The sequence below is a fragment of the Solanum tuberosum genome, unplaced genomic scaffold (genome assembly GCF_000226075.1).
Source record: "Solanum tuberosum cultivar DM 1-3 516 R44 unplaced genomic scaffold, SolTub_3.0 scf00232, whole genome shotgun sequence".
NCBI classification, from domain to species: Eukaryota; Viridiplantae; Streptophyta; class Magnoliopsida; order Solanales; family Solanaceae; genus Solanum; species Solanum tuberosum.
This window is the reverse complement of record NW_006239158.1, coordinates 686,305-699,748: the sequence shown is the minus strand read 5'-3', so window position 1 is coordinate 699,748 and position 13,444 is coordinate 686,305. Positions and strand designations below refer to the sequence as shown.

Genomic DNA, 13,444 nt, shown 5'->3' with positions numbered 1-13,444 from the left:
AAAACAAACATTGTAGGTATGATAACGATACAATACAATACAATGGGTAACAATGATCCAAACAGAGTGTTAGAGGAGTAGAAGCGTAGAAACTTGATCAATATGAAATGAATAAAGAGATGTCATGTATTTTTGTACACAACTTTTAAATTGACCATTAACATGAGGAATTTATTATTCAGATAAATATTTTAAAATCATTATGAATTTTTTTTGAAAATGAATAAATTATTTAGTTTACGTAAAATCTCTCCATTGAAAGAAAATAATAAATATTTTTTTTTTCATATATTAATTTGAGAGAGTGTACCAACATATTCTCTTAATTCTTTCATTCTTATTTATTTTTAATCATAATATATTTTTGAAACGTTTGTATAAGAAATATATAATTATAATATTTAGTTTTATCAAAAATGTTATTTGATGATCGTGCGCATGCATTTATATGATTTGTTCCTTTAGTTATATAAAAATTTATGATATTAAGTATATTGCATGAAAAATATGATGATAATTATATTTTAATAAAATCAAAACGATGTAATATATTTGAACAATTAAATATTTTTTAATAATTTATGCACAACGCGCGGGCACGTATACTAGTTCTATATAAGAGATGAGGCGATAATGTAGTTGAATATCAATGACACCCTGCACCATTTTGATTTTGACTTAGCAAAAGAAATTATAAGAATGGATATTTAATTTGTATGCTTTTACAGCATAATCTCAACTTTTACCGCATAATTTCAAGGAGTTACAGTGTTTTTTTTGTTTTTTTTTTTTTTTATATTCACATTTAAGATAACCAATTTTATCTAGGAACAATATTTGAATGTAGTAAAAACTCCAATTTTATCTAGGGAAATATTGAGTTTATAGGAAACTATACTATATAGACAACTGACAACCTCCTGAAAATATCCAAGTATGATGATTATGATGTGTTTGGTATCGATGGAAATGTTTTCTAAAAAATAAATTATTATTATTTTTATATTTAATTGATTAAATTTAAGAAAATAATTATTAAAAAAACTTCTTAAAAATAAGAAAAATAACTTTTATAGTGAAAATAAAAAATAAGTTTCATTAATAGCATTATTTATTGATTGTCTCCACCTCATTCTCCAATAAACCTTCATTAACCTGACAATTATTATAAGTATTTATTCGCAGCCGCAAAATTTGGAGTTGAATCGATAAATATTTTATCTGCAACCGCTTCAAATCTAAAGCTAGCATTTAAATTAAAAATCAACATCGAGTCCTTGCTATTCGAACAAAACACAAACTAAAGCGAAAGATTACAAAGTGCAACATAATAAGATGGTCCTTAGACTATATATAACTTGCGCAAACAAAACAAAAAAGTTAATCAATCAAAATTAAGACCGGAAGAAGAGCCTTATATCATTTTGACATGATGTAAATAATTAATAAAAAAAAAGCTCTACATTATCCACACAAACAGAGAAAAATAAAAAAAAATGTCACAAGCTTTTGCTAAAAGTATACAAAGAAGTGACACGATAACAATTACATGGCATTTTATTATACAATCATAGTTCTTTAAATTAAAAACACAAGACAATGAAACAAAACAAAACAAGAAAAATCTTGGTTTTTACAATCTTGGACTTCCAACCAAAACCAAAATCTTTCCAAACTTGTCTATTGGATGACAAAATCCTACAGTATGATTTTTCCTAAATTTGGCAATTTTTTAGCATATGGTACTATCATATTCTTTTCAAAGAGTCCTAGCCTATCAGCACTCAACTTTGTCATGTAGGTAGATTTCTTGTATTCATGCCATGTAAATTCCTTGTACAAACTTTCTTCCCCTTCTTCCATTAAAGATGATAAAGGCAGTATTTTTTCATTCAAAGGAGGCCCACCAAAATAAATCATTGACAATCTTGACTTTACACTGTTTGCCAAGACTCTATGTTTTACACTCTTAAACCTTCCATTAGTCAGTACCTGCCATAAAAACATACACAAACAAAATAAAATTAATTAACCACAAATTTCCAATTTGAGAAAAATAACCCCTAATTAATAAGGATCATTTAGTTTGTTATGTACTATTTAAGTTATATACCTATAGATTATTCCTATTTGCACAATCAATAGTTTTTGAAAAATTGGAGAAACTAAGTAGGCAAATCTGAAAAATGATACTACTAGTTTTTGGTCATGTATGGACAAATTAAATGTGGATGTTTTTATCATGAAATTTGAAAATTGGAGAAACAAAAACTATTTTTTTTTTCAAATTTTGCAAAAAATCATGGCCGTTACGCCTGCCTACATACTTTTTTTTTTTAGAAGTGAAAAAAAAATATTAAACTGTTTAACCATGAAAATAAAGTGGAGTTGTTTTAAACTTTTTGTGAGTAAATTAGAGTGGAAAAAACGTAAAGAACACCTTTTGTTGTTCATTAAATTTTTGAAAATTATGAAAGTAAAATTCTAAAATTTTATTTCAACGCCAGACAAAAGTGGAAACTTTTCATGTGTACACAATCCAAAAAAAATCACATGAAAAATGTTGTTACTAGTAGTAATTATTACCTGCAGGGAATCTCCAACAATGATGAAAAATGAGTGCTCATCAGGTGGAACTGAGACCCATGTACCATCTTTAAGTGATATTTGAAGTCCAGTTGTGTTATTAGACCTTATAACAGATATAACTTGTGGATCTGTATGCTCACCAAAACCAATAAAATTTCTACCACCTTTCAAATATGCTTCAATTTCTGTGCATGGTGGATAATGGTTTACCCTAAAACAAGAGTCACTCTTTTCATCCTTTAGCATCCTACTCAGCACATTTTTTGGCTCAATCTTCAAACCATCTGCCATCTTTTCTAGCACAACACATGCTATATTTCTAACTGCTGCCACATATTCGTTCAGAGCATACCTGCACAATATAAACACAAAAACGTTAAAAAAAATAAGTGAGAACACTATTGATTCTTCTGAGTTTAAAAAAAGTATATAGACAAAGAAAAAAACAATGAAATTGCCTCTTTTTCTTAATATAATGGTTTGACTTGTAGAATCGAAGAAGGTGGTAGAAGTATGGACGGTATTTAATTAGTTGAAATTGAAAAAATAAATAGTAGTAATATAATTTGGGTGAAATTGAAAATAAAAATATTTGGAAGTTTTTACTTGAAAATGTCAATTTTTGTGAGTGAAAATCTTTATCTTGAAATTATGCTAGACAAGTTTTTAAATATTTAACTGATATTAATTTCAAATACTTTAACCAAGTATTTTCGAGCCCTTTAACTCGATAACGACTACTCATGATCAAAGAATAAAAATTTAAATCTCAAAAAAACATATCTTTTTTTTTCTCAAATATAAAAATTTAAATCACATGTGTAAATATATGACTTTAAACAACAAGGTAATCCAATCAATCTTACTTGTATACTAGAAAAGGTCACCAATATTCAGAATATTTACTGAAAAAGTGTAGTCGGTGACATAGATTTACCAACGACAATACCGTGAACCAAAAATAGCAAATATTTATGTAATAGAGAAATATTGTTAGACATGTACTTAAAAATACTAAAAGGTCTCCTTCTATTTCAATTTAGGTAACACAATTGAAATTTCAAAAAAATATTGTAAATTCAGATATAAAACTTTGAAATAAAATTTATATATATTTAAAAACAATCTAGAAATTATAATAAAAAAGTATATAAATAAATTTCGATAAAAAAAAAAAAGACACAAAAATTGAAATAGAGAAGTATATATATTAAAACATCACATTAATTGAGAAATTCATAGAAATTAATTACCAGAAAAGGTGAGGAGTTCCAGGAATGGTAACGGATTTCTCAGAAACGAGTCCATCGTTTACAGCCAACAAAATATATTCAACCCAACCGACATCGCCGTTTGATCCAATTCTCTTGTTGCCATAACCATAAGGACTAGCAGAACCAGCTTTGTCCTTGTCACACTGTGGTAAATCAAAGAACTTGACCGCATCACGTTCCAAATTAATCATCGTGTCATCAGAAACACCATGATTGACGATCTTAAAGAATCCGAATTCTTCACATGCTTTTGTCATAAGGAATTTAGCTTTAGGATCTAACATGTCAATCACTGGAATAACACTATTCTTATTATTATCACTGAAATGGAGATCAGAGGTAGATTTGCATGTTCTATATAAGTTTGAAGAATTCTGAAGAATTGGTTGAGATGAAACCACCATATTTGAGAGGATCAAAAACAATTTTTTTTTTTTTTTTGTTGTTGTTGTAATGCATGAGAACAAAGGTAGAAGGCGTTACAAACTATATATAGTGTACAAAGGAAAGCCATCTGGGGGCTTAGTGACAGATGTTCTCATCTATTTGCTACGCAGTTTATGCCATCTGGAATTTACTTTCTTTTTTTTAATAATTATTATTTTAAAAAAATTAGAGTAATAAAGAGTACAAAAAGGTTTTTTTTTTTTAGATACTGTAAGTAAATGTTGTTAGTCCAATACTCCCCGTCTAATAATACTTGTTCACTATACTATTTTGATATTTTAATAATATTTTTTCCATTTTATGAAATCAATAGATAATTTTACATTTAGTTTTTAATTTACTCATATCATTAATTATAGTCATTTTTCTATTGTATTTTTCAAGACATAATATTTATTATATTCAAAGGGTGTAAATTAATCTTCTATTTATAATTTCTTAAAAGGTGTACAAAGTTAATAGTGAACAAGTATTGTTGGATAGAGCGAGTGTTTATTTTATTTATTTTGGTCATGGTAGTCTAGTAACATTGAAGGCGTGTAATGTAGACCAAGAATAAATCTTGTAAGGGGTTGGTTAATTATTGATTACGTAGACATTATATGTAGTGCTTGTGTCACCGTGGATTTAAAATATGTTATTTTTTTGTTTTAATTTATTTGATAAAATGAAATTTGGATTGAACTAAAAAAATTTATATGCTTTTTAAATTGTTAATTATGATTTATGAGTATGATTAATAGTTCGTTTTACAAATTTTTACAGAATATATGTTACCTTTCTTGTGTCAGTTTATGTGGTACAAATGAATTTGAGAGTCAATTAAATTTTTTATATGTCTTTATTTAGATATTTTAAGTTACTAATTATTGTAATTTATAATACATTAAATAATTTTTACATAATATTGTTACTCTCTTTATCCCAATTTATATGGTATAAATACAAGTTTGAAAGTTAACTAAATCTTCAATATATTTTAATTGTTAATTATTGTAATTTGTAATACTTTTTAATTCATTCTGTACTCATATAAATCAATAAAATAAAAATCATAATGGAGAAAAAATAAAAATTATCAAACTATCCTCAACGTACGAACAAACATGTTAGTGAAATCATGTTTGCTTGTAGCCTCTTCTAATGAGTAGTAACATGTAATTTAATTTCACTAACACGTTTCGCATAAATAATAAAAAAATTAAGTGGGTAATTATATAAGAAAACATATTATAGCTTTACTAATAATGCAACATGTAGTCGGCCACATAAAAAGAAATTAACCCATACCTAAAGTTTCATTTGTTTGGCAATTTAAAGATATAATATTAGTAATAAATTGAGATTTTTTTTTATTAACGTGTGTTTTATTAGTTGCAGAAATAAATTAATCTCTAATATTAACTTTATCACAATTTAAAATAAGGGCTCGTGAGGGATAGAGAGATAAGAGTCCTAAAGAAAGCTTTATTGAAATTCTACAATAAAAAAAAACAAGCAAAGTTTTCTCTATTTTTGGGAATGACCAAAAATTCAAAATCTCCATCAACTATCATTTACTGCACAATATGAACTAAATTCATCTTCGAATACGACAATAATGTAATACTAATCTCAAGGTTATAATTACGAAAGAATACTCTTGGCACTAATAAATGATTAAAGAGCGAGTCTAAGAGTTAAAGAAAGATCCATAATAAATAAATAAGTTTGTTGCCTACGCAAATAAGTGTTGGGATCATAAGCATTACCAACTCGTAAGCTCTAGTCAATGAAATCTTTGTTAATGTTACATGTGTTCTCTGTAAAAGAAAAATAGCAGGAAGTGAGACACAAGCTTATTGAGTAATAATACTAAACCAAATCATATTTTAAGGGGACAAGTCAGAAAGCTAGCTATTATGATACCCTAGAGATCATGAAATTAAAAAAGAAATTACAATAATACTCAATCTTGTCTGCTTCATGGAAGCAAAATCATTTTAACACCTCAGTAATAAACTCAGTAAATATTGTCATATCAAATCTTATATTTATGAAATTTTCATGTACAATCTTGTACTTTAAGAAACGACTAATAACAGTGAATCCCTTGTAAAGGAGTAAAATATTCATATCAATAGATTCTTATGTAAGGGAGATCTGAAATAATATGTTAGTTCTATCTTTTCACTAGCAAATGTTGTAACAATAGTATATAAATATAAGGTACACCAGGTCTAACAGATTCTTTGTTAACTACGTGATCCATCAAATTTACTCCCATTTACACATTTTTTTTACATGGCATTAAAGTTCTAATCAAATCTTGTTATATAGAACTATAACAAAACACTTTTCAAGAAACTCATTTCTCAAGTAAGTGAAAAAAAATTCAATAATGATAATTATTTCTCAATTAACAATAAACAAGTCTTATAATAGTGAGAACATCTCAAATAACCATTTCACTATTATATCAAGTAAGAGATTCGTTCTATGTACAAATTCAAAATATTCGATAGCATATTCACTTTAAAAATTATGAGTAAATCATGCAAGTTATGAAAACACAATAGTGATAAAATTTCTACTCATAATACTTGTGCCGCTAAGTCAAGCTCGGCTCTCTATCGATCAAATTGCTCAATTTGTGCGTGAATCTATTGTTATCTCATGTATTAAGGTTGGTAAAACAGAAACAGAAAAAATAAAATTGAAAGACAGAAAATAAACAATTCGAGTCCACAGAATCCACTGTGTATCCTTAAGAAATTTAATCCCCTCAAGTACCCGAGGTTGTAGATTAGTTCCTTCCAAGATAAAATAAATTAACTTCAATAATTTAAGCAAACTCAAAAATTAGCAACGAGTGCACACACACAGACTCAGTCGATCGATAATTTTAATTGTAAGAAAATGTATGCAAAAGAGAGAAAATTTTCAATGTTTGAAAAATGAGAGAATTAAGAAGCCTCTCTATTTATAGCCAACTACAACAAGTGTGAACGTACCTGTTCAAACAAGAGAGTGAACGCGCCTGTTCAGACAAGACATGTCTTGTAACACCCCACTATTTGAAAGAGCTAGAATTAGAAAAAACCATTTTTGGAAAGAATGAAAAATCTGAAATTTGGCAAGTTATGTTAAGTATGAGTTTTTAGTCAACTTCAAATGACCATAACTCCTAGAACAGTATGAGTTAGGTGGGCTACAAAATACCGTATAAAGGGTCTTTGAATTATCTTTGCAACTCCACTGAGTTTCCTCGTTTTCGAGTTCGTATGAGGGAGATATGCCCGTTTGAAGTCGGGCTGTCTGGATAAGGAAAGTCAACCGGATTTTAAAGGGGTATTTTGGCCTTTTCTATACCCAATTAATTTATTTCATTTTTAGAAGTTTATTTGGGGTCTAAACTGAGTTAGTTCAGTTTACGCATTACCAAATCACGCTAGGGTTTTTGTAGAAAGAACTCAAGAGGAGAAAGGAGAAGAAAAGTTCTAGATTCGTCAAGTTCTTGCGATTTTGGTTGTGGATTTTCCCAAGGATTAAATCCTACGAGGTATGTGAGTTCACATAGCGTTGGGTTTGTTCACCCACACGCAAAACATGTATATTGCAACGTGAATTCGTCTTAAAAAGGTTGGAAGTTTGATGTTCTTGATGTATGTTCTTGAATATGCTTCCGTTCTTCAATTGGGCTGAGATTGATGAGTTCTTGAGATAATTGTGTCGATTTTTAGAGTTGCTTTGAGTTAGATTCTTGTGTACATGTATTGGTTAGATGAATCTAAAGAGAATTTGAGAAAATAAATTGAATTAAACCAAATTAAGGTCAGAAAATGAGTTGAAAAATTAGTTAGAATTTCCTAGGGAGGGGTTGGGGCGGCGCGCCCCAGATGCACCAGAGGGGCTGTGGCGGCGCCCCAGCAGTGCACCAGAAAGTGCTCCCAATAACTTAGGGGCTGGCGCCCCATGCCCGGGTCGTCTGTCCCCACCCATTTTTCATCGTTTAGCCCGCCTAAGTCCTTCTAAAGAGTACTAACACTTCCTATCGAGTCTAACTACTCTAAATGACTTCTAAACATCTAGAAATCATCCGTAAACATGAATTATAACCTTGAATCCATAAATTCAAATTCAAGGAAAGTTAAGAGCCAAGTCTAGAGAGTTCTTAGAGGTTTTCAAAAGTCTTTTACAATCATTCCAAATATGTTTTAAAGACTTAAGCATTGACTTGAGTAAGAGTAAGAGTAAAGTTCATTTTTTCAAAAAATTATACGGGAACTAAGTATTCCCAACAATTAAAATATTTTCACATTTAAACAAGAGAGGAAACACCAATTTCCAAGAGAGATTTTAAGCTAGTTTTTTGAGTAATAATCTCAAAATCATAGAAAGAGTTATGTTTTTAAACATATGAGTTAAGTATATTTTGAGAGTAGTTTGAGCACCGATATGGGGACGAGTTCATAATAAATCAAGTCTCCATAAACCATGTAGCCATCGTGGGTAGAAAGGGTCATACTTTTTAGATGATTCCTTAATGCTTTTTAGCATATACTAGTGGATCCACTTAGTTGAGGCATTCTATATCCGGACAAGTTATAGGACAACTTTGGCAGCGTGGGCGAGACGTTGTATCATCACAGAGCTCATAGTGATGGTTGTCGATTAGAGAAACTCCCACATAAGTATATTTCTTTATTATATATATATTGAGTTGTTATTGTATTTTTTAATACATTGAGTTGCTACCTATTGTTTAAATGCTTTATATAAACTGCATCTTTACTGTTGTTTACTTATGAATTGAGTTAAGTATCCATAAGTAGAGTAAAGCTGATGTAAGTGTTTCTTTCAGAATTCAGTTCAAGCTTATGTCATGTTTAGTTTTCCCCTCGCATGCTCGTAAATTCAATATACTGATACCATTTGGCCTGCATCATTTTATGATGTAGATACAGGTAATAAAGATCAGCATTCAACGCCTTGTTGATCCACTCGAGCACCTAGGGTCAGTTACTGAGCCTCCTTGCTTTCCGGAGGATCCTTTTTTTACATTGGTTTTAGCATTTTCAGTTGTTAGGATGATCGGGGGTCTTGTCCCGACATCCCTCATAGTTTAGAGGCTTCATAGACAGTTAGTTATTTGTTCTTTAGTCTTTCCATTTTCAGTTGTTTATGTTAAGACTTGAGTTGCCACTTTGGCTAAGTTGAATGTCTATTTCTAAAACATTCTAAGTTTAGTTTGAGACAGTTGAGTTTATATTGCATTTGAATTCTCTTATTAATGCTTAAAATCTTCCGCTGAGAGTCTAGCCAGGCCAAGAATTCGCTTGGGGCCAACAATGGTTCTCGAGTGCCAGTCCCGCACAGGGTGTAGGCTCGGGGCGTGACATGTCTGTTAAGAACGATTGTGTCTTTTTGGAAAAAGAAGTGTTTGTTCGGAAGGAACAAGTCCCTTCTGAGCGACTTTACCATTACGCGAATTTTCAAACAATTTTGTTACGTGAAATTAATGTTGTTAATTAATTAATTAACAGTCTGAATTAATTTTAAGAAAAAGAAAATTAATTAATGAGATTTATTAGATAAATTTTACCTATCAAATTATCAATCAATCACATCATTTGACAAAAGCAAAGCCAAAGCTGAGGTCGAGCGAGCAACGATGACGGCGCAAGGGGGCACCTTCTACTTAACCTTTTAAGAGATAAAGGATGTGTTTCCTAATATAAGGACAAACCTTTTCTTTTTCTACCAATACGGGAGAAATGACTTTTCATTTTCCCTCCAGATTGGTTCCCCCACATTACTCAATTTCTCATTTATTCCTATTTCCCATTCACTCTTTTCTTAAACTCAACAATCCCCCACATTAGGGGGAATTACTATCATTAAAAAATATGCATGAAAAACTTATGTGTCTCGTAAGTAAGAATTAATTGCATCTGGATAAGTTGGTTTCTCTTTGAAGTTTCCGTAGTAAACATATATGGGATATACTCGGTGAATTGGTAGATTTGATACCGGATGAGTCCACAATTTGGACTCATTTAGGCTTTATTTGGATAGATTTAGTGTCCTAAAATGCTTATTTTATGCTAATAACTGATGTAAAATCCTTGTTTTCCAGGTATTTGGATTGAGGAACAAAACATGGACACTAATGGGCAAAAAGGAACAAGGCAGCTGAAAGAACAAAGAAAAGAAGGCCTGTTGATCGCCTAATCCATTGGGCGAGTCATTGAATGACTATTACCTCGCCTAAAGTTCTAGTGTGCCAAGCCCTGAAGGAGAAAATCAAGTCGGCGAGAGAAAGGAGAAGTCGGCGATTCGCCGAACGGTTCTGCGATGCAGTGTTGGATCGCCCAAAGTTACAGAACTTGAGGATGCTGAAGGCCAAAGCAAAAAGGCGATGAATTTAACCAAAGGGCGGATCGCCGAGTTGATCGGCGATCTCGACTTACTACGCCGCATGGTCCTTCGCAGCATATTTTTGGCGACTATAAATACATTTTTGAATTCTTAGTTTAGTATCAGTTTTCATAATATAGAATTTTTGAGTTAGAACTCTGAGTTTTGGAGACAAAACTTTTCCTTAGCTTTGAAGAATTGAAGTTTTCCATTTTTGAGAAATTAGAAGTGGGTCTTTGAGATTCTTCAATTTTGATATTTCATTTTTCGAAATTAATCTTACCCAGTTGATGGAAACACAACTTGGTAACGATTTCTATCTTTTTATGATGTCTAGCTAAAACCCCAATTCTTGGGGTGTGATTATGGGTTGATTTAGTTTATGGGTATTGCTAATTGATAGTTTAAATGCTGTTTAAAAGTGATTTTAATCAGTAATTGTGGTTTAATTTAAAGGGTTGTAGTTGCAAATGCAACTCTACCTTCGTGTTTTTGGCTTGCTCGAGAAAGAGATTTTAAAACCAAGATTACTGAATTTGAATGGGTCCTATGGGGTAATTGGGGTTGTCATGGGTTCAGCTCGAGACAGTGAATCCTAAACCCTTTTCCACACATTCATCTCGAGAGAGTGAATGGACTAAAGCGTAGGCTGTTCTTATTTGCTACTTGTTGGTATTCGAGAGAAACCAAATTGATTCGGGGTAAATTGTTCGAGAGAAAGTTTATCCCCACTAAAGTCTAGTTTATTCATTGATTTACAGCTATTCACTATTAGTTGAAATCACCCATTTGTCTACCTTAGCCTATAATCCAATCACATCTCAAGAACCCGTCTCATTACTTGTTAATTCATGTTATTTGTTGTTGTTGTAGCTGATAATTAAAATCAAACCCTATTATTTTACACTTGTGTCACCCTTAATTTGAATTATATTTTTATTCGTAAATATATTTATTACTATGGTTGACTTGAACATATTCGTACTTTGCTCTTGATTCTCAAACACGTACCACTCGTGGGATTCGACCCCAACTCATTTAGTTGGGTTATATTACTGAATAACGATCATTGACACTTAGTACTGGATGAAGTGTCCTGATACATGAAATCAAAATGGCGTCGCTGCTAGGGAGTGGTTGTCACGACCCAAGGCTAACCCCTAGATGTGACACGGCGTACTTTACCCCGAAGGGGTCTCATACAAGCCTCATAACATTTCATTGCATTCGATAAGAGAAATAGTACGGAATTAAAACTTTATTTAAAACCATACAATCAAAAGACTCATTTAAAACTCTTGAAAAAAACAAATTAAAAGTCTATTGTCTCACATGGCCATCTAAAAATAACATCTGAAACATTAGTAGGGATACAACCCTTTACAATCGAAAAGTCTAACAATAGTCTTTTAAATGAAAGAAATGGAAACATCAAGTACTTGTCCTCGATCTATGAGGACATACCACTTAGTCTTGGAGAATCTCAAATCCAAGCTTCAACTAGAGAGAAAATAACTCACTAGCCGGAACCTACACTTGTAGTAAAACATGAAGAAGTATGGGTTAGCACAATTAAGTGCTAAGTATGATAGTCATGCAAAAATCATGTTTAAAATGGATATTTTATTTGAAAGTCATGCTTTTATGCCATTTTGATAAAAAAAACTTCATGAACACAAGTATAAGAGACATAATATTTAAACATAACCAACATACAAGTCATTTCTTCACATTAGAACATAATCAACCATATAAACCATAACCTTTACTTTATGTCTTCACCTCAAGTAACCCTCAAGCTACACTCTGTGCAATGTATGGATAGCATCCCATACCACCATCCACACTAAAGTACCACCTTAAGTTCACCAAAAGTGAACTTACCATTCAACCTTTCCATTTTTACACAATACTCATACATAAAAGACATAAACCTTTCATAAGTCATATCATCATATAAGGACCATCACCTAGGACAACTCTAAGTCATACTTGTGCAATGTGCAAGTAGCATCCCATACTACTACTCACACTAAGTACTCATTTGAAGTCATCATAGGCAAGGCACATTCATACTCATTAATTCATAACAAGGAAGTAACTCATAATATAATCCAAGTATAGCATACGTCATCTCATTTAAACATATAAACATATATAAGAGTCAACATTCTTCATTAGCTTCATTTAGGACACATTCATACATTAGCCATTAAGACTTAGAGAACTCACTATGACCCTTTCAAAGCCTACTCGGGCAATGCACGGATGACATCCCATACTACCACCCACACTTCATAGACGTCATCAGGAAACCATAATGCATATCTAAGATGATGGGAATAGGCATTAACCGACATAGACCATGAGAGCTAAATCATGGAATCCGGTGTCATATAGCCCCACACCGTAAAAAGATGGTCTACTTGCCTAAGGTAGGACCGGTAACATTTTAGCTTGGATGGAATCCACTAGCTAATATCCTATGTGGGTACATAGTTATGGGATAAGAAAGATGTTCATTGAAATCCGGCCTAATGTAGGGAGAACTTCCATCTTACCATATCAACTCGGTGCTTAGCCTCCATTCCCATAGAGTAGTTCATTTTCATTAACATTATTGTACTTAAGAGGGCCACCAACATTAGACCTACCGACCCAAAGTACATTACACAAGAAAGGGCCACCACCATTAGGTCTACCGATTCGATGTACATTAAGGATAGCTCATTGAC

The 13,444-nt window shown here is 31.5% G+C and overlaps 1 protein-coding gene across 1 annotated transcript; it reads right to left on the bottom strand.

Annotated features, from left to right (window-relative positions):
* Window positions 1-1,698: 1,698 nt before the first annotated feature.
* LOC102603546 (gibberellin 2-beta-dioxygenase-like) lies at window positions 1,699-4,267 on the bottom strand. The gene is made up of 3 exons (XM_006356820.1): window positions 3,843-4,267; window positions 2,587-2,941; window positions 1,699-1,992 (listed from the first exon to the last, which is right to left on the bottom strand). Exons 1-3 carry the CDS (start codon window positions 4,265-4,267, stop codon window positions 1,699-1,701), a joined length of 1,074 nt encoding a protein of 357 aa, XP_006356882.1.
* Window positions 4,268-13,444: the final 9,177 nt, after the last annotated feature.